Below are 20,848 nucleotides of genomic sequence, written 5' to 3'. Positions count from 1 at the left end.
GCACCACTCCCGGCCTGAAAAAAATGCAAAACGGATCGGATCACTTCCAGACAGTCGCGCGATGTAGACAGATGTACAGATAGACAGATGGACCAGTTAACATGGACCAACAATTTCACCAGTGTTGAAGGATAACCACGGTTGCCTTTTTTGCAATACATGCGTTCCTGTCTTCCGTCTTTGAATTATTGCAAGTGCGAACTGAGCAAAACAAAATCCTTACTGTACGGGAGAAACCGTACTACCATTCAGCCCCGTAACATTCTTTCCATAGGGGAAACTTTGGTCGCTCTGCGGGACGGGATAAAATTATCCGATCGGAATAAAATTTTGCACACATCCTTGTGTCATAGTATCGACAAGATTTCCGACCCGGCCCGACGAATCCGACAAACTTTTCCAAAATGGACCACCCTACTGTCCAGTTATAGGGTAAAATGAAAGGGAGCTTTTTTCTGGACCTTCTGTTGCTGTTCTGATACACAAATTTTGTGAAATGTGTGTGTAAATTAAGCTCAACTATTTTTTGTTTTAACTTCATCACTGTAGATGTATAGTGAACCCGTTTATCTTACAATACATTCCAAATCTACCCGCAGCAGAGGGAAATCCCCAATATTTTGACCATGTACAAAACTTTGTTTTAGAAATTGCACGCACACACACACACACACACACACACACACACACACACACACACACACACACACACACACACACACACTCATGTAAACCAATTAAAACATCCTCTGTTGTTAGAACACACTTGAAGTTTTCATACTGCCTTTTCATTTGCACAGTTCTCATACCTGTCAACTTTTCGGAGCGCCAACCTGTATAAACTACCAAAAAAATCCTTATAAAGAGCAAAAAATCCTTATAACATACCAAAGCATTTTATATGTCAAAATAACGGCAGAAAAAACACCCACGAAATATGAATGATATATTTGTTTCCTTGTCGAACTTGCTTGTACACTACCGAAGTATGCAATGAATACTCTGCTGTTTTCAACTAGGAACCACGTGATTTACTGGAAAGTTACCGGAAATGAAAGCATTCGAGTAGACTAGCACCATTCTGGGCAAAAGCAAACGGAACTACCTGTTAGGGGCGGCGGGGGGAACGGAATCCGTATGATTTGTGCGATATGGTCATATACGTAAGATTCACCACAAAATCCGTATGAACTATGGCTAAACCGTATGAATTGACAGGTATGAGTTCTCCAAAGAAGCAAAGCATGCTTGTCTGTTTTTTTTTTTTTTTTTTTTATCTTTGTCACTCCTGTGTTAACTGTAAATTTGACTTATAAACAATGACCCAAAAAAAATAACATTTTTTTTTTTTAAACAAAAAAAATGTTCAAGGAAACCAAATCATTTCATATGATGAAAGTCAGCTAGCCCAATGGTAACACATAATGACAAATGCCATAGATGGTATCATGAAAACGAGAAATAATGTGATTGTAATTTAACACATGGAGCAGCAACAGATGCAAAAAGAGCACACACTCCCTCTACTCTGTGGAAAGTACTACGACAGGAGTTCAGTTGGAGATCTTCTATGCCTGTACCTCTTCATCTTAGTCTGCATCTCTTCCAGTCGACTCATTGATGCAGCATGTTGCTGCACAAAGGGGTACTGGGATGCAACTCTAAATTCAGACTTGTCTCGCTGTCTTGTTTAAAATCAGTTATAATTTCAAGACATTATTGATTCATTCCCTTTTGTTTTTGTTAGTGTTCAATTGAAAACGAATACTGCTTCCAGCAGATAAATTAACAACTTTTCATTGATGTTGCATCATTGTGATAGTTTCAATTAAATCAGGCGGCGTTTGCCACGTGGTCTAGCCAGAGTAACTTTGCATCCCTGTGGAAAATGAGACCAAGCTGCAAATTTGTTCAGGTGCTTATCTCCACATTCTTTGTGTGTCTCGCTGTCCCAGGATGGCCATGTGGAGGTCGCACGGTTACTGTTGGACAGCGGCGCGCAGGTCAACATGCCAGCAGATTCTTTTGAGTCACCCCTTACCCTTGCAGCTTGCGGAGGGCATGTGGAGCTAGCAGCCTTGCTCATAGAAAGGGGGGCCAACTTGGAGGAGGTATGTATCAGCCATCCATAAAAGCTGACATATGTTAGCGACAATTTAATAAAATGTATACATTGTTTCCTGTTTGTAATCATGGTTGCAACGCACACCCAATTCACTTGAAATGGGACTCTGCAGATGTAACTTTATCCTTGAAGCGACAAGGCCTGACCCAGTGTGACAGAGACAGGTCTCATGTGGATGTTATGTTATGAACTGCAACAGTTAGTGTCGATAGATTTTAGTCCCCTTGACACAAAATGTTTGTGGGCTGTTTCTGTGGAACCCGGCACATTTTCAAACTTTAAAAATTCCTCATCTCATAGCTTTAAAATATGAATTTTGAGCAGGGAGCACAACATGAAGATACATCAGACCCATTTCACTATCAAAAGCATTCAATATTTGTGAATGAATGAATGAATAATATTTTGTTTTCCTGCTAAAGGCTCTGAATGCAATGTCTTCTAAAATCCTCAAAAGCTGGTTGGATAAATGAGTGTGCAGTATGTGTTCTTAACATCTGATGATAATGCTTCATCTGCAGGTTAATGATGAGGGCTATACCCCCTTAATGGAAGCGGCAAGAGAAGGCCATGAAGAGATGGTAGCACTTCTACTTGCACAAGGTACCAAAGCTTTGCCCATAAAAGCTGCAAAATTGTGGCATACGTATTTGACATTGTTTTCAGTATTATGACATTGCTTTTGATTTAATTCCATTTGTGCCATAAGTGTGAACTCATTTGATAAACATGTAATGCCCATCATTCAGCAGCACATAACTCCTACTCTGGCTCCCTATACATTTTAGAGTTCTTTTTAAGATCCTATTATTTGTTTTCAAATCTTTAAATGACCTCGCGCCACCTTACTTCTCTGAGTTCATCCGCCCCTACACACCTGCCCGGTGCCTCAGGTCTGCGGACCAGACATTATTAGAAGTACCAAGAACCAAACGGAGGCTCAGAGGGGATCGTGCCTTTTCCATTGCTGGGTCCCTTTCTCTGGAATGACATCCCACTGAACATTCGGCAAGCCCCCTCGCTGCTCATCTTTAAAACCCGCCTCAAAACTCACTTGTATTCTTTGGCATTTGACTCAACGTGATTCAGTTTTACTGTTTGGTGCTTTCTACCGTCCATGTTACTGATTTATTGCTTTATTGTTGTATATATATATGATAGTTGCTCCATGTACAGAACTTCGTATGCAGCGATGGCTGTTTGAAAGTGCTCTATAAATACAGTCGAGTTAAAAAAAGAAAGCCCTAAACAAATCATGTTATTTATTTATTTATTTATTTATTTATTGCTCTGTGTATAAACAAATACAACCATGATCAGACAGGAGTTCAAGTCTGCTTGCTTTTCCTAATTTTTTTTTCTTCTTCCCAGGTGCTAATATCAATGCTCAGACAGAAGAGACTCAGGAGACGGCTCTCACTCTCGCATGTTGTGGAGGCTTCTTGGAAGTGGCCGACTTCCTTATCAAAGCAGGGGCCGACATTGAGTTGGGGTGCTCCACTCCCCTCATGGAAGCTGCACAAGAAGGCCATTTGGAGTTGGTCAAATATCTTCTGGCAGCAGGTGCGCAGAAAATAGCGAGGCAATCAACAGAGCAGTTTCAATGGCAGATTCTGCCTTGCTGTCTAAAAACAATCCACTTTTGACTGCAATGTTGTTTGTTTGACTTTGTCATTCAGGGGCAAACGTTCATGCTACCACGGCGACCGGTGATACGGCGCTGACATACGCATGTGAAAATGGTCACACAGATGTCGCGGATGTCTTGCTGCAGGCCGGAGCCAACTTAGTATGCTCTTATCTACGACTTTTTCTCCTTGATCTTGAGGACTCATAATTAATTTGCAAAGAAAAAGAATTTGTCCTGTGTGTCTCCCTCCCAGGAACACGAGTCTGAAGGGGGGCGGACGCCCTTAATGAAGGCGGCAAGAGCGGGGCATCTCTGCACAGTGCAGTTCCTTATCAGCAAAGGTGTGTTTATAAATGTAACCTTTTTTTTTAAAGAAAAGTATTAGTATTCATAGGATTATCACTCAGAAAAACGTATAAACTCTATGCATGCGTCTGTATGAACGCCTATTAGTGGATTTCTGTTGAAAATTTAAATATTTTGTCCCATTCAGAATCCAGTTTGAGTCTCTGAGTACAACTATTGCATTTGAATGCTTTTTTTTTTTTCTTTTCTCCCTCTGATGTGCAGGTGCTAATGTGAACAGAGCTACCGCCAATAATGATCACACAGTGGTGTCTCTGGCTTGTGCTGGAGGACATCTGGCTGTGGTGGAGTTGCTGCTGGCACATGGGGCAGACCCTACACATAGACTCAAAGTAATGTGCATTTTCATGCATCAGAGGAAGCATAGCAAATATTATTCTGTCAAATATAAACAGTCTACCTTTCCCTTCTCATAGGATGGCTCGACCATGTTAATTGAAGCTGCTAAAGGTGGCCACACTAATGTTGTGTCCTACTTGTTGGACTATCCCAACATCCTTTCTGTCCCAGCCCCTGATCTCTCCCAGCTCACTCCCCCCTCGCAAGATGCTTCTCAGGTAAATAGAGCAATAATGTTGTGCTTGTAATCTGAATACCTTTTCATCCAAAAAAAAAAAATCTCTGGTCGCAGGTTCCTCGTGTCCCATTCCAAGCTCTCGCTATGGTGGTTCCCCCTCAAGAGCCAGACAGAGCACCATCAAACATCGCAACACCCCCACCTCTCTCAAACAAAGGTATTGTGTGCCTGTCTAATGCCAAACCTTTTCAAAGGGATATTGATTGATTGAATCAGTCCGCTTCAGCCAAAGAAAAACAGCCAAGACAAAATTTTACACAACAAAGCCAACCGAAAAGGTGTTCCGTTTTTACAAGACTGCGACACAAATTGTATACCTTACAGAGTGAAATGAAGTAATGAAAAGAAAACAAAAGCACTTTTTTAAAAACAAATCTAAAACACACATTTTCCACTTTCGTGTTTGGTTCATAAATTTATTCGGTATAAGATGTTGTTGACCCACACATTCATTTTCCAATCATTTTCATTATTATCCCACACATTTACACCTTTCACAAAGACTCATCTTTGCTTCATGTTATTTACTCCTTGTCCTTTGTTTTTGAGGAACACCAGTTCCCCTCAAATCTCAATTCTGTTTTCAAACAGCATCTGAATACTGACTGTTACAGTAAATTATGTACTTTGCACATTTTGAAATTTGACTAAGTCATAGAAATCCAAAGTGTTTACATTAATAAATAGGAGGAGGAGAGAATATGATGAAATGACCTTAGATCCAGAGGCGTGGGAACTTCCCAAACAAGACCTTTAGTGTCTGCTTAGTGCCCATCAATTTAAAAAAAAAAAAAAAAAAAAACACAATTTTTTTCTGTTTTCTGTTCCCGTTCAGGTGCGTCCAAGCAGAGACAGGCAACACTTCAGCCCGGAGTCCCCAGCTCAGTTGGCCGGGGGCCTGAAGGAGAGCCTCTGCCACCGTTCCACCTGTGCCAGCCTCTGGAGTGCATCGTGGAAGAGACGGAGGGAAAGTTGAACGAGCTAGGCCAACGCATTAGCGCTATTGAAAAAGCCCAGCTTCAGTCGCTAGAACTCATCCAGGGGGAGCCACTCACCAAAGACAAAATTGAGGAGCTGAAGAAGAGCCGAGAAGAGCAGGTAACCCATTGTCTGCTACAAAGGAAAGTGTTTTGGTACTGATTTATTACATTATTTCTCTGATCTTGGTCTTACACATGGTTTGGCATCACAGTTTAAGTTGGTGTTGTCTTCTCAGGTTCAGAAGAAAAAGAAAATCTTGAAGGAGCTGCAGAAGGTGGAACGCCAGTTGCAGCTAAAAACACAGCAACAGTTCACCAAAGAATACATGGAAGCGAAGGGCTTAAAGGAGGAGCAGGAGGCTGGACAGAGCCAAGGCCCTGGCCCCGGCCCAGGGCCTGGGAATGCCTCGTCAGTTTCCGGGTCCCTTCCGCTCACGCTCGCTGCCCTTGTACGCTCCAGCTCTGACACGGATGAAGATGCCAACAAGGATGGGGAGCAAGACGAACTGCCCGGAGAAGACGAGGAAGAGGTTCATTTCTAATCTTACCACTTTTGAAATAGTACGTTTCATTATTGCCATTGGATGATTGTAAGTACATTAAGCATTTTTTTCCTCATATCCTTATCAGGATGAGGAAGAGGATGATGATGAAGATGATGACGAGGAGGAAGAAGAAGAAGAGGAGGAGGAGGACGAGGAAGAGGAAGAAGAGGAAGGCTCAGAAGATGAGGCGAATGGGGAAGAGGACGATTACACCAAGCTCCCTCAAGTGGGCACAATCCTTTACAGAGATGGGCCACAGCCCCCACAGCAGCCCCCATTGCCCCTTTCACCACAGGCCCAATCCCAGCCACCGCCTCCGCCTCTCCCGGCTGCCTTTGTTCCTGTCCAGCCACTACCTGACTACAACCCTGCGGACTACCCAGGAAGTAACAGTCCCGACCTCCAAAGGGTGCTGGTAGGACAGCAGATGCTGGGCCAACAGCAGCAGGGTCATGGGCAACAGTTGCCTGGTTTAGGTCCTGGAATGATACCTCAGCAAGCTCCAGACGGTCTCATGGTTGCCACACCTGCACAAACACTCACAGATACGCTGGATGACATAATGGCAGGTCAGTGCATGAAGCAACGCTGTGGATTCTTATCTCAAAACAAATGTTGCCTTCACAATTGTATGCACCCTATAACTTTCTCCATGTTGTTATTTCAGCGGTTAGCAGCCGTGTGCCCATGCTGAACACGACCACCTCACCCACTCCCTTGTCCCAACCACCCACACAGACATCTGCCAACATCTCCTCGCCACCATCTGTGCTACCCCTCTACCCCTCTGTTGACATTGATGCACATGTAAGGCACTTTGACATTTGCTAATATACATACACATTACAAGTGCAAGTGTGTAAGCTCAAATAATGAATGATGGAAATCGTCTTCTCTGCAGACTGAGAGTAACCATGACACTGCGCTGACATTGGCCTGTGCTGGAGGACATGAGGAGCTGGTGTCTGTCCTCATTGCACGGGGAGCCAACATTGAGCACCGTGATAAAAAAGGTACAGTGGAACCTCGCCTCACAAATTTAACTTGTACGTTTGCCACTGAAATGAATGGGAACTAATCCCTTCAGTCCCTAGTGCCAAGTTATGTTTACCTTATCTGTGTGTAGTAAAGACAAATGATTCAAGATGTTGAATCTTGAGTCATCATCTGAATTTTAAACAGTTACATCGTCATTAGTGGGGGTGGCTATTTGTGATGATCCACCATTAACCAGTAAATGCTCGTATCGGCTCTGTTCTGCTCAGGTTTTACTCCTCTCATCCTGGCTGCCACCGCTGGCCATGTTGGAGTTGTTGAAGTGTTACTTGACAAAGGTGGTGACATTGAGGCCCAGTCTGAGAGAACCAAAGACACGCCTCTCTCCTTGGCCTGCTCAGGGGGGCGACAAGAAGTACAGTAATCACATGTTTTGACTGCACTTTATTGTACAAAGCAGTCTTTAAGCTTCTTTCCTTGTTTGTAATTAATCAGGTTGTTGAGTTGCTGCTGCTACGGGGTGCAAATAAGGAACACCGCAATGTTTCCGACTACACACCCTTGAGCCTTGCAGCATCTGGTGGTTATGTTAACATCATCAAGATACTGCTCAATGCCGGAGCTGAAATCAACTCCAGGTGAGGGCACCTACTCAACGCTACCAACGTCACTTTTACCACATCCTTACACCTATTAGATGTTAATGACCAATGAGTCATATATAACGATGTATTTTATGATTGCCTTTTCATTGAATTGTTCTCAATACTGAAACACAATATCTACTTTGGCTGATTAAATATTTAATTAAGCAAATCAAAACCTGTTAGTCCACTTGGGTTCGTTCTTCACACAAACACACAGTTCTTAACACAACCCAGATAACTATAGATGTGTGATTATTATCCAATTGATCGGAGACAATGTTACAGTTGAATAAATTACAGTGATTACTGCATATTCCAAATGTTGTTTGAAATAAATACATCATGTTGGACCTCATAATAGGGACATAACAGTTTGTTTAATAACTTTCCCACCAGAACTGGCAGCAAACTAGGAATCTCCCCTCTGATGCTGGCAGCAATGAATGGTCATGTACCGGCAGTGAAGTTGTTGCTGGATATGGGATCAGACATCAATGCCCAAATTGAGACCAACAGAAACACAGCTCTGACCCTAGCCTGCTTCCAGGGGCGGGCTGAGGTTGTTAGTCTGCTGCTCGATCGCAAGGCCAACGTTGAACATCGTGCAAAGGTGACAAATCTGAATACTTTAACATTTTGTTCAGGAAAGGTTCTCGTAGCATTTCTTAATATTTTTAGATTATCTTGAATAGAGCAGCATCAATGTGTCTTGCATAGATGTTCAAGTAGCTAATATATGGCTCACATTATGCAGACTGGGCTCACTCCTCTGATGGAAGCCGCCTCAGGAGGATATGCCGAGGTGGGCCGTGTGCTGTTGGATAAAGGTGCTGATGTCAATGCCCCACCTGTTCCCTCATCCAGGGACACTGCTCTCACCATTGCTGCTGATAAAGGTCACTATAAGTTTTGTGAGCTGCTTATCAATAGGTGAGTACTTCTAATTTAACCTTGGGCACATGTTGGAATTTTTTTTTTTTTTTTTGGTGGCCCTCAGTGTTTGTCATTGAGCAATTTCAGAAGTGTCATTGTGTGGAGCCTATTCAATGGAAAGTTTAAACATTTGACAGGCAGATGTCTGACTTGTTCTTAAATTGTAAGTCAAATATCCTGTCTGGTCTTTTAACTAATAAAGAAATGGCAGATGGCGAACAGCTCTGCAGTTGCTATTGTTGGTGTTCAGCTTTATGTACAGTAGCTTCCAGCAATAACAATTCTCCCTCAAATCATGTTTTTTTTTTGTCCTGAATTCTCTTACGTCACAGCAATAAAGCTCTTATGTGTTTTATGAATTTAGCTTTTAAAGCAGTTCGAAATTACTCCTGTATTTCTGGGATTCTTACTTTCTCTGCAATTTTGTAGGGGGGCCCATATTGATGTACGGAACAAGAAAGGAAATACGCCCCTCTGGCTGGCAGCAAATGGCGGCCATTTTGACGTGGTCCAGCTCTTGGTGCATGCAAGTGCTGATGTGGATGCAGCCGACAACCGCAAAATCACCCCTCTGATGGCCGCTTATCGCAAGGTGCCTTATTGTCACTATTTGTCATTTCATATATGGCCTTTTGTAATTGATCTTTGATATGACTTATGAACTTTATTGTAGGGTCATGTAAAAGTGGTGCAATACCTTGTCAAGGAAGTCAACCAATTCCCATCAGATATTGAGTGCATGAGATACATAGCCACCATTGCTGACAAGGTAGGCATTCCATCAATTTATGGGGGGATTCACACCTCTATTAAGCCGTTACAAACGCCCCGACAGGGTTCATACACTTGTTACACTTAAGAAATAGTGTAACAAGCTGTCTAATTTTTATGATCTTGGTTTTTGGGGGGAAAAAAATCAAAAATTTTTGACTGGTCTGACTTTGAAGAAAAATAGCAAGAAAACGTGCCACGATACTAAGGTAAAACTGTAATATGTGAAGTTATGTTCACAAATAAAAATCTGCAAAAGGGTAAATCCGCAATAACAGAACCGCAAAAGTGGGAACACTGTACATGGGTTTTGCAAAGAAAAAAAAATACAAATCAAATACACTTTTAACAAGCTTTTTTTTATTTTTTTTATTTTTTATTTTTCCTTGGCAGGAGCTTTTGAAGAAATGCCACCAGTGCATGGAGACCATTGTCAAAGCCAAAGACCAACAGGCAGCTGAGGCCAACAAAAATGCAAGCATTCTCCTCAAGGAGCTAGATCTGGAGAAGGTAATGCCCACCAATGGCTACGCTTTGGGAAGTGACAGCTTCCGAATATACTTTGCGGTGTGAACCAACAAACATAGCATTTAAATGGCTGTGTGTTCTTCAGTCTCGAGAGGAGAGCAAGAAGCAGGCTCTTGCTGCCAAGCGAGAGAAGCGCAAGGAAAAGCGCAAGAAGAAGAAGGAGGAGCAGAAGAGGAAGCAGGAGGAAGAGGAGGGGCAGAAAATCAAGGAGGATTCATTGGATATCCAGGAACTGAAGGAAGATTCTGCTGAAGGTGATTTTAACGACCTTGGTGTCAAATACAACGAGTCCTATTTTACAAGTGTTCATCCTCAACAGCCTTAAATTAAACCTGCCAATGCTTAGCTCTGCTTTATTTCATGTTCAGTTCAGCCATTTTGGGAAACGTTTCATTTTGCAGACGTTTCAGGGCAGTCAGGTGGATTCACTCCTGACAATTAATATTTTGGGAAATGATGAAATGAAGTTTAGTTGTCAAGGACAAGTACATGTGTATTTACACTGGAGGGATAGTGACTGAACTGACCACAAATAACGAACGCTAGTGTATATTTGATACTTGTATGCGCCCAAGCAGCCGCGGCAGAGAGTGCCGCTGTCTCAGCTTTCCACTCTAGCTGACTGTCATTTACAAATCTAACATTTGTGTTTTGTGATTGAATGAGTCTAGTGTGTATACGTGAAACGTCAAACTGCACACAACATTCTGCCTTACGGCGTCTAAGTTTAGCTCGGCAGTCAACTAATTTGATTTTCTTAGTTTTTTATTTTTTATATATATATCTTAGTTTGGTTTTTACATTTTTTTTATGGCCAACAATACCAAAACAAAAGTTGGTTGTCTCATTTAAAGAGACGCTACATTTAAATAAATCTATACAACAGACTATTGAGTACAAAACAAAAAAAATCAAGTACAGGATAGGTTCGAAAACAATGAGAAGAATTAACTGACTTGTCATGAAGAGATCATATTTATATAAAAAAGGCGATGGTAGTAACAGTACGGCAGTGGTCACTAGTTTCTCACATTTACTTGTTCCTTTCTCAGAATCGGAGGTTCCTATTGAGCCTCCCAGTGCAACGACCACCACCACCATTGGGATATCTGCCACCTCAGCCACTTTCACCACAGCTTTTGGGAAGAAGAGAGCAAGTGTAGCCACGACCCCGAGTACAAACCGCAAGAACAAAAAGAACAAGACTAAGGACTCGCCAAATGAACCTATAATATTACAGGATCAGCAGGTGAGAAGCTCTTGGTAATTTGTGCTTTATAAATCCTATGGACCGACATTTCTATTTCATGTCAATTCCATCTGACACTGTTTCTTCTAATAGGTTGCACTAGCACAGCACAAGGCTGACAAGAACAAAATCCACGGGGAGCCCCGAGGAGGAGGTGGGGGTGTGACAGGTGGCAACAGCGACTCTGACCCTCTGGACAGCACCGACTGCGCCAGCGAAAGCAGCAGCAGTGGCGGAAAGAGTCAGGAGCTCAACTACCTCCCTGACCTCACCTCGTCTACATCCTCCTCCTCATCATCATCCTCATCCTCTTCTGCCCCATCTTCAGGGGTTGCCCAAACTCAGGCCGTTTTGGTTGGCCCAGAAAAAAGGCACTGTCCTCAGCCTCTGACAGAAGCCAAGATGGACAAGGTCACAGTCTCCATCTCAAAACCAACAGAAAAAAAGTGAGTCAGCTGTGTGTGGATGTTTGGATGCTCTTCTATTCAAACAAACAAACAAACAACCATAGCTGTGTTTTGATTTTAACTCTTAATATTTGAATGCCAAAATGTGTTTAACAGTTTTTACATTTGGTGTGAATTGTAATTTAAACTGCTTGTTTTTTCACAGAGCTCCAGACATGCATGACTCCACCTCAAACCCTCTGCCCTCACCATTTAAGACCATGGCTCTTCCGGTTACCTCACCCAACAGTAAGCTTAGTCTTACAAGCCCCAAGAGGGGACAAAAGAGGGAAGAAGGTTGGAAGGAGGTTGTTAGGAGGTAAGTGCTTTTTGTTTTTTTTTTTTTTGTTTTTCCACTGATGACACATTTGGTTTACTGTATTTTGCTAACTCTGCCTTTTTGTTTCTTTTCCAGATCTAAGAAACTTTCTGTGCCAGCCTCTGTTGTGTCGCGTATCATGGGCCGTGGGGGCTGCAACATCACGGCCATTCAAGACGTGACAGGAGCCCATATCGACGTAGACAAACAGAAAGACAAGAACGGCGAAAGGATGATCACCATAAGGTAGACATGAGGGCTGAACAATTAAGCGAATTCATATCAAATGGATTAAAATGTGATTTTTTTTTTTAATCGTATTCTGCAATTTTGAGGGGGTGCTTCATTTTGGTTGTTGGTAGGCTTTTTAAAAATTACTATTTTATTTATATATATATATATATATATATATATATATATATCAATTTCATGTATTGATAGTTTCTAGACATCATTTTTTCATGAAGCATGAAAAGTTGGAGTGATAAAGCTAAAAGTAGATACTCTCTTTCTTATTGATTCATGGTTCATTTATCTTCATTTTAACATTATCCTAGCCTATAATACCAAAACATTTATGTTCGATAAATCTCATACTATGGCAATTAGATGACTTTTCAAAATCATTCAACTTTATTTGTGGACTGAATAATGATTACCTTTGAACGGTATCATGAAAATTTTTGTCGGGTCCACACAGTGTCATTCATTCTAATTTTGCTTTTGCAGTTTTAACCAGTTCGTGATGATTTCTGGAGTTTATTTGTATTTGCCGTCCTAAAGTGTGCTTTGTTGTTGCAGGGGGGGCACAGAGTCTACACGATATGCAGTCCAGTTGATCAATGCGCTAATCCAAGACCCAGCCAAAGAGCTTGAGGATCTGATCCCTCGCAATCACATCAGAGTACCAGGCTCCAAATCCTCCTCCTCGTCCTTTGGCAACAGCACCGGGGGTGGCGGTGGTTCAAATTCAGGACCAAAGTCCCTCAGCTCACTGGTTACCTCCACAGGCGTGTCGTTTCAGCCCTCTTCATCTTCTTCATCATCCTCTTCTCAGGCCGGAGGAAAGATGGGGAAAGGGCTGTCATCAAATGTCAGACAGCCTTTCCCAGTATCGCTGCCCCTTGCCTACGCTCACCCTCAGCTGGCCCTACTGGCAGCTCAGACCATGCACCAGATCAGACACCCTCGGCTGCCCATGGCACAGTTTGGTGGCACTTTCCCTCCCGCTGCTAGTACCTGGGGTCCCTTCCCTGTGCGACCTGTGAGTCCTGGCAGCGCTAACAGCTCCCCGAAACACAATGGAGGCAGCGCCGCTGGCCCGGCCAGACCTAACTCTACCCCCAGTGAGCACAGCAACACCTCCACCGCAGTCGCCACCAGCACCACAACCACCAGCTCTCCCAGCTCATCTGCTGCCTCTGCCACGCCTCTCATCCCCAATCCCACGCCGTATAACCCTCAGCCAAGTATCGCCACCCCTTCCTCAGTCCGAAAACAACTCTTCGCTCCTGATCCCAAGTCTGCCGCTGTCACATCCGTGTCCGTCGCCGCTTCTGCGACCAGCAGCGGCAACGCGGTGCGAGGCACTGGGTCTCCGGCACACCACAGTTCCTCCACGACTCCACTTAACGCCTCTCAGCAGCAGGTCGGAAGCATGTCGCAGCCTCCCCTCCAGCAAGTTAAAATGGAGCCCAGTGCTGTTTTGACGGCCGGAAAAGAGAAACCCCCTCAACATACTGAGAATCAGCCTGTTTCTGCCAGTGACGGCATTGCTTCGGCAGGCTTCACTGCAGCCAATGTGGCTTTGGCTCCCAAACCAGAACCTAGGCAGCAGTTGCCTGCCCCATCCTCCTCCATTTCATCCACGGAACCTCTCCCGGCGCTCCTTAACTCCCAGCCCAACTCCCACCTCACCGTAGTACCACCTCCTGTCCTTTCGCACAATGTTGCACACCCTAACAACACGTTGCCACACTTCTCAGCCCCTGCGCCAAGAGTCTCCCATCGTATGCAGCCACCGGGGCCTTACTATTCCCTTCCCGAGCAGCAACAGATGCAGACGCAGCAGCAGTCACAGTCTGTGTTCGTGCCCTTCAATCCGCAGCAGGAACCTGCAAAACAGACCCAAAACCAGACCTCCCAATCTACCAGTTTGCCTTTGCATGCTCAAAGCCAGGCCCAAAGCTCCCTTCAGGTCTCTGCCAATCTCGGCATGATCAATGGTTCCCAAATTCAGCATGTGGCTAACGCAGGCAAGCAAATGCCACCCAACTTCGGCCCTGCAGGCCTCTTCAATTTCAGCAGTATCTTTGATAATAACAACCAGGTACGACAAATCAACTGCTTCTGTACAAGAGTGATCAACCATTTTGAGGTTCTTGTGGCCATTTTTCTAACAAATACAAAAGCCATGGCCCTTTTTGCACAACTTTGTGTTAGAAATGTGATTTCAGAAGTGGAAACTATTCATGCCGGTACTTAGTCCTTTGTTCACCTTGCAGGTGGGAAACAATCAGGTGTGGGGTCATCTTCCTGCTCGTTCGCCTCCAGAGCCGTCGTACTCGGCCCCACCGGCCTACGTTAACGTGGGCCAGATGGAGAGCATGATCCCTCCGCCTCCCCCAGATAACTCCAAAGCTCCAGGTTACCGCTCTGCCTCTCAGAGGATGGTTAACACCCCCATAGGTATGAACAAGTTGATTCAGTGGATCCATTTTCATTTGTTTGTTACCATCTAGACCAGGGATAGTCAATTTAGATGACCCCTCACAAAGAGCTGCACACTTCCTAGCCAGATGTTTGACAAAAATGCCATTTTAATTGAGGACAAAATTATGTGCGCATAGTTTTAATTTTTAATTTTTTTTTTTTTTTATTGAACCTATATGTAGAGGCTGATTTGATTATATAGAGCTCCGGACTGATCGCCGCATGCATTTGTATGTGTAGTCATGCTGGCAATGTAGTACCAGTGGCAGGCAAAAGACTTTAATTTGTGTTTCAGTCAACATTTCATCTGAGTGAATTGACAACTCACTTTGATGAAAAGGACATTAGATACATCCGCAAGTTGGAAAGGTTGGATATTACAGATCTTTATACAGCACCAAGAGTGCTTTTTACATCTATCACCAATAGGGAGAATGTTCCAGATCTACAATACCCAAATATCTAAAGTTATTTCTGATAGTTTCCTTCTCACTACACTGGTGAGTCCTTGCGATCATAGAAAGGCTTGGAAAGTTACAAATTTAGGTTATGGGCGTGTGCACTTATAAGACTTGCAAGGGTTAATCTTTGAGACAATTAGAATGCTACTGGCAAGATCAAGCAGGTACCCTCGGAGTTGGCTGGCTGGCTGGTGGGTGGGGAGTATATGAAGACAATGGGAAGTCTCCCTTCCGGAGACACCGGAATCACGTCTGTCACACTCATTTAAGTGTAAATTGTTATACAATCAAATTACATGTACATGATTATACAATCACTTTACACATACACGATTAATTGATTCAGTAATTGACTCGCTGATAGAATTCTCGTCACTTCTTTTGCCCCCTCTTGCTATGTGTGTGTTTCACACAGTACATTGTGGAATGTGTGATGTCAACGTCCAACGCGCCATAAATGATCCACGCCACACACACACACACACACACACACACACACACACACACACACACACACACACACACACACACACACCGTTCCTGTGCAAAGGGCTTTTCTTGCATTAAAAAAAAAAAAAAAACTCATTCTGGCACAAAATTGCTGAACGGCAAGTCGACATTAAGCGCAACATCTCATTTATTTCAGAAAAATCAACTTACTCAGATCTTACTATTCTACTGCATGATTGTCCTGCCTGTCTTTCAAAATTGCCAAATTAATAGGCTGTCTCACTCGCCTGTGTGAACACAGTGCAGTCTAGGTCAGTTAAGTTAGTCCTTCATTGGATGCTACTGCAGAGCAGGTCTGTCATTTTTCACAAGCCATCATACATTTGGAACACAGTTAAGGATGCAATATATCCATGCTTTTGCAAGACACCGATTGAGTAATAACTTGTGCACTGCAAACAAACGTCAATGCTTCTTGTGAAAATGGGAAATAATAGCTGTATACGTTTTTGATTGGAGTTGTTGTTTTTTAAGTTGAAATCTTTCATGGCTAATAGTGTCTTTAAGCAAACTAAGCAAATAGGTTTGTGTTTAAATTTGTTGAACATACAATATAATCCTTCTGATCCAGAAATAGTCTTGGGGTTTAGAGGTGCTCTTGGGTGATGAATGACATCTAGTGGTTAACACTGTTGTTACAACTTGAAACTGATCTTCTACAGTAAACATTTTTATTTTTCAAAAAGTAACCGAGACCCATTTTGAGTGTATGTGGGTTGCCAGTTGCCTATCCCTGATGTCGACTAAGAGATTAATCCAAACGGCAAATGCATGCTGTCTGTACCCACAGCATTGACCAGCTATGCCACCAGCATCTCTGGGAGCCCGGTGTATCTGCATGGTCACACAGGAGTCGGCACGCCCTCATTCAGCAGGCAGCACTTTTCCCCTCACCCCTGGAGTGCTTCCACATCTGGTAGGAGCCGCAATATGGCTTTATGTTTGGCGAAGAAAAGTAAAGACTTCAGTAAATGACACTCTGCCTGTCAAGTCCGCTCTCAATATGTCAATACTGCATCTCCCTCCCCCTTCCCCCTCCATCAGGCGAGTCTCCAGTTCCGCCTCCATCGACGGCGTCAAGCTCCAGCCTCTCCACCTCGGCCGTGGTCCCGCCGCCCCAGCCCAAGCAAGGCGCTTCCTCGCAGCAAGACCGGAAGGTCCCTCCACCCATCGGCACGGAAAGACTGGCGAGGATCAGACAGACGGGCTCGGTGAACCCCCCTCTCCTCACTACCAGCTACACTGCCTCGGTTGGACAGGGAGGCATTTGGTCATTTGGTGTTGGCAGTGCTTCAGGTTAGACCACCCATTTTATTTACTGTTCAAAAATGTAGGGTCAAACTGAGAATCCCAAATTTTCCATGAAAATACACGTGTGTGTGTGTGTGTGTGTGTGTGTGGTTGACACAACTAGTGTTCAATAGTTTGGGGGTCACTGATAAATATCCTTTTTTTTTTTTTTTTTTTTTAAGAAAAGCATGGAAATTTGTTTTTACCACAACTACAATATCTATACATTCATTTCTTCATTGCATTTTTTTTGTCGAAACTAATGCAATCCTTTCAAAAATATTGACACTAGATTTTTCAAATTTTTTTTTTTTTTTTTTGTACTCTTGCTAAAACTGTAACCTGTTGTTACAGAGGGCATGTCTGGTTGGTCCCAGCCCCTGATGAGTAGCCACATGATGCATCCTCAGCTGCAGGCGGAGCAGTCGACGTTCTCTCAGCATCAGCCCATGGAGCAGGATGACACGGGCATCGCTAACCCCGCTAATAACTTTCACCAGCCTCAGCACATGCCCAACACTTATATGGACTTCCCAAAGGTAAAGCAAAGCAATAACTATGTTCAAGGGGTCCTCAGTTTTACGGCAACATTGGCATTTGGAAGTGATGAACGTTGCACAATAACATCAGTAAAGCCGTTTTTCCTGGGAGATTTCATCCAGACCTACCTAACATACACATTTTTTAAAAATCTGGAGGGGGGCGGGGGTGAGGAGCCCCACAGGATTAGTCACATTTAAACTTTTGAAATACTTAAATAGGACCCGATTTATGAATCCGCTAGCTGATATTAATTGACAAATATGAGCTCTTTTCAAATTTGCTGTTGATCTTTGCAATGATCTGTTTTAGTTGGAGGGTAACACAACACCTTAAGACAAAGACAATTCATTTCAAATCCCCAAATCATTGGCCAATTTTTTCTCTGTTGCAATATTCAACAAATACTAAATGATTGTACTACTAGTCACTTTATTTTTGCTGCTACCTCAGCACTACTGGTACCCTGACTTTGTGTAAAGATTCTCTACTTACGTATTGCGTCTGAAATGTTTTTGGTTATAGTTGCTGGTTACTGGAATGTAAGTGTGGCTCAAACTACCGGTGTAGTGTACTGTTCTTGACCTACAAATTTGGGTTATGTCACAGGCGTATGAACTTAACACATTTATAAAATGAGGACTTATGGGGGTCAAAAACAAAAAAAACACTAAGCGTAAAAATGTGTTCTGTTCTGCATCAGGGAATACCCATGTCAATGTATGGAGGAACCATGCTGCCCACTCATCCACCAATGGCAGATGGTCCCGGGGGACCCATGTACAATGGTTTGCATGCCGGTGACCCCGCGTGGAGCCCCATCATCAAAGTGGTCCCAAACAACGCAGACAACACCGATCCACAACAGCAGGTCGGGTCCCATATTTGTCATGTCACATCATGCAGCGTTCAACGTATGACTGACTTGTTGCTTCCCACCTTCAGATGTGGCCTGGCACCTGGGCGCCACACGTGGGCAATGTGCACCTGAATCACGTCAACTAGATGGCGTCGTCCCCAGTCAAAAAAAAAAAAACCAACCAAAAAAAAAAAAACTACAAAAAAGAAAAACACAGCTTACCGACGGATGATTCTGACCAATTATGACGAAGAACAAACAAAAGTACAACATATTAACACGACTAGAGAAGTGTGAGTTGCAGACCAGAGGTTTAAGAGTTGGCGGTTCTCCCGAGCCCATTCTTGTTGTGCCTATTTGGAAGGAGGAGAGAAGTTGAGTGGTCTGATGGTTCAAACAAAATGTTTGATGGCCTGTTCAACAGGAACCGTTCTGCATAGTTTAGCGATTTTGACTTAAAGCCGCATTCACCGTTCTTTGGCTGCAAGAGGCTGGACATGAAGTAGCTATTTAAACTCGGCCCAGACCTAGTTGATGATTACCTTAAGTGAAATCAGAACCTTTTAGAGTGGTAAATACATGTATAATTGTTTACATACTAAAAAGGGTTAAAATGAGAGTAAATTTCATGTCGTATAGTGGCTCTACTTTATGTAGCCTGTATTAATGTGAAATATTTACCTTAATATTCAATAAAAAGGTTGAAAAGTGTTTGTGTCTTGTCTGTCTTGATATAAACGAAACAGCACATCTCCAGTGAAACGTGTAGTTTTTCAAATTCAGCTGGAACTGGGGCATTAGACAAGGTGGAATTTTGAACAGTTCAAAATAACAGTGTTAGCACAAAAAAATATCAGGAAATCATATGAGAACATCTCAAATTTATTTGGGATTTTTCAGAGGCACGTTTAATTGGCAGATATGTGTTGACTTGTATTTAAACTGAGTTTGAGCGTGACTAGTTATTAACAGCAATATCCCAGTTGAGGTTGTGCACACTTGTGCAGCCACATTTCAGTTATTTTGGCCATTTCTCAAAGATTAAAACAGTAACAACTCGACTGTCGCATCAGTAATACTTTTTATCCATTCCTCGTGCCACTTTTGGTGCACTTTAGCAATTGAACCTTATTCATGAACTTCTGTGCTGCAGTAGTTCAATATTCATATAGAGCGGACCAGGCCTTCTCCAAATAATGAAGAAATAAAATGTATATGCCCAGTATGACCTTACCAATACTGATTTCATTAAATGCGTAGATAGATGAGTCATCGAATTGCCCCTTTACAAAAAGCACAAAGGGATAAATGGAAACCAAGTTTTTTAGTTGGTACTCGTCACAAACTAGTAAAGTTACACATTTACGAAAAGATTTGCTGTGCTTGTTTTCCCTTTATGGAAAAAAGTGTGAAAAAAGCTAAACGGTTCCCAAAACTTTTCGTTAAATATACCGTAAAATAGTCACCCCGTGTAGAAGATTTTTTTTTTTTCAGTTGGGTGAGCTGTTGCCTGTTTGAAGAAACTGCAGCAGCACACCCGAAATCAACACAAACTACTGTATCAATTTTGCAGTGTTAATATCGGTCCAGTATTTATAGTGACTTGGTGTCAATATTATTTGGGTCGATCTGCCCACACATACCATACAGATTGTCCTCACGAGTAGGACAACTAGTGAAGCCCATGATTAGTTGAATATTGGTACTAGTAGCCCGCAGTTGTCAACTCGTGCGTATTTTTGCTTCTGTCGTAACATGTACAGCAGGGGTCCCCAACCGGTCCGCCGGGCATTTGGTACCGGGCCGCACAGAAAGAACTTGCCTTAATTCCGTTTTATTTATTTCGGAATACGAAAGATGTTTTATTTTGAAAAACTACCGGATTCTCCTTTACATCCGTCTGTGTTACGCTTGACAAACGTCAAGCCACGCTTCTCCTTCACGTGACCGCGATTACTTCAAAACAAAACACGGGAGCTCGCAAAATGAGTAAAAAAAAAAACTGCTGGAGATCGCAAATGACGGCGGCCTTAAAAGTACGTTGAGCGAAGTAGACTGGACATAAACCACACACTTGAGGTGTCATTGTCTCCTATTACCCCGAGATGGGACCGTCTGGTTGCAGAAAATCAAGCTCGGTGCTGTGGTGAGTCGTCATTTTCATGCACTTTGAATTTGCGTTGTATCGTATTTTGAAGGCATTAAACATTGCCATAGCGATCGGAGTGTTGCGGCCAGATTAGACGCTCCTTGTGTTTATTATTATATTTCGAAAACGCCACAGTTTTCATGCAGCTCATACCATATTATTTTGTTGTATTATTTACGCCACACCTTAAAAGCCGGTCCCTGAAAATATTGTCT

At 43.0% G+C, this 20,848-nt stretch overlaps 1 protein-coding gene across 7 annotated transcripts in view; it reads left to right on the top strand.

The window, feature by feature from the left end:
• The window catches only part of ankhd1 (ankyrin repeat and KH domain containing 1), a 40,480-nt gene extending 21,285 nt beyond the window's left edge, over nucleotides 1-19,195 (top strand). For 3 of the 7 annotated variants that reach the window (XM_019869892.1, XM_019869890.1, XM_019869888.1), the window contains exons 8-39: nucleotides 1,956-2,111; nucleotides 2,647-2,728; nucleotides 3,497-3,688; nucleotides 3,805-3,914; nucleotides 4,009-4,096; nucleotides 4,326-4,453; nucleotides 4,538-4,678; nucleotides 4,753-4,855; nucleotides 5,534-5,796; nucleotides 5,915-6,208; nucleotides 6,309-6,792; nucleotides 6,891-7,030; nucleotides 7,125-7,236; nucleotides 7,489-7,634; nucleotides 7,715-7,857; nucleotides 8,263-8,476; nucleotides 8,621-8,796; nucleotides 9,229-9,391; nucleotides 9,473-9,568; nucleotides 9,964-10,080; nucleotides 10,184-10,352; nucleotides 11,151-11,347; nucleotides 11,441-11,790; nucleotides 11,960-12,112; nucleotides 12,209-12,358; nucleotides 12,914-14,441; nucleotides 14,617-14,800; nucleotides 16,586-16,711; nucleotides 16,840-17,091; nucleotides 17,440-17,624; nucleotides 18,329-18,496; nucleotides 18,571-19,195. In XM_019869892.1, coding sequence (XP_019725451.1) covers nucleotides 1,956-2,111; nucleotides 2,647-2,728; nucleotides 3,497-3,688; nucleotides 3,805-3,914; nucleotides 4,009-4,096; nucleotides 4,326-4,453; nucleotides 4,538-4,678; nucleotides 4,753-4,855; nucleotides 5,534-5,796; nucleotides 5,915-6,208; nucleotides 6,309-6,792; nucleotides 6,891-7,030; nucleotides 7,125-7,236; nucleotides 7,489-7,634; nucleotides 7,715-7,857; nucleotides 8,263-8,476; nucleotides 8,621-8,796; nucleotides 9,229-9,391; nucleotides 9,473-9,568; nucleotides 9,964-10,080; nucleotides 10,184-10,352; nucleotides 11,151-11,347; nucleotides 11,441-11,790; nucleotides 11,960-12,112; nucleotides 12,209-12,358; nucleotides 12,914-14,441; nucleotides 14,617-14,800; nucleotides 16,586-16,711; nucleotides 16,840-17,091; nucleotides 17,440-17,624; nucleotides 18,329-18,496; nucleotides 18,571-18,630 — 6,870 coding nt within the window. In that variant the 3' untranslated portion in view covers nucleotides 18,631-19,195. Of the gene's footprint in view, nucleotides 1-1,949; nucleotides 2,112-2,646; nucleotides 2,729-3,496; nucleotides 3,689-3,804; nucleotides 3,915-4,008; nucleotides 4,097-4,325; nucleotides 4,454-4,537; nucleotides 4,679-4,752; nucleotides 4,856-5,533; nucleotides 5,797-5,914; nucleotides 6,209-6,308; nucleotides 6,793-6,890; nucleotides 7,031-7,124; nucleotides 7,237-7,488; nucleotides 7,635-7,714; nucleotides 7,858-8,262; nucleotides 8,477-8,620; nucleotides 8,797-9,228; nucleotides 9,392-9,472; nucleotides 9,569-9,963; nucleotides 10,081-10,183; nucleotides 10,353-11,150; nucleotides 11,348-11,440; nucleotides 11,791-11,959; nucleotides 12,113-12,208; nucleotides 12,359-12,913; nucleotides 14,442-14,616; nucleotides 14,801-16,585; nucleotides 16,712-16,839; nucleotides 17,092-17,439; nucleotides 17,625-18,328; nucleotides 18,497-18,570 lie in introns of all 7 variants that reach the window. The other 4 variants (XM_019869891.1, XM_019869889.1, XM_019869887.1 and 1 more) reach the window with 2 other exon arrangements.
• Nucleotides 19,196-20,848: the final 1,653 nt, after the last annotated feature.

Source organism: Hippocampus comes, unplaced genomic scaffold, assembly GCF_001891065.2.
Source record: "Hippocampus comes isolate QL1 unplaced genomic scaffold, H_comes_QL1_v1.1 scaffold9, whole genome shotgun sequence".
In the NCBI taxonomy this organism is placed as follows: Eukaryota; Metazoa; Chordata; class Actinopteri; order Syngnathiformes; family Syngnathidae; genus Hippocampus; species Hippocampus comes.
This window is presented reverse-complemented; position numbering and strand designations above follow the sequence as displayed.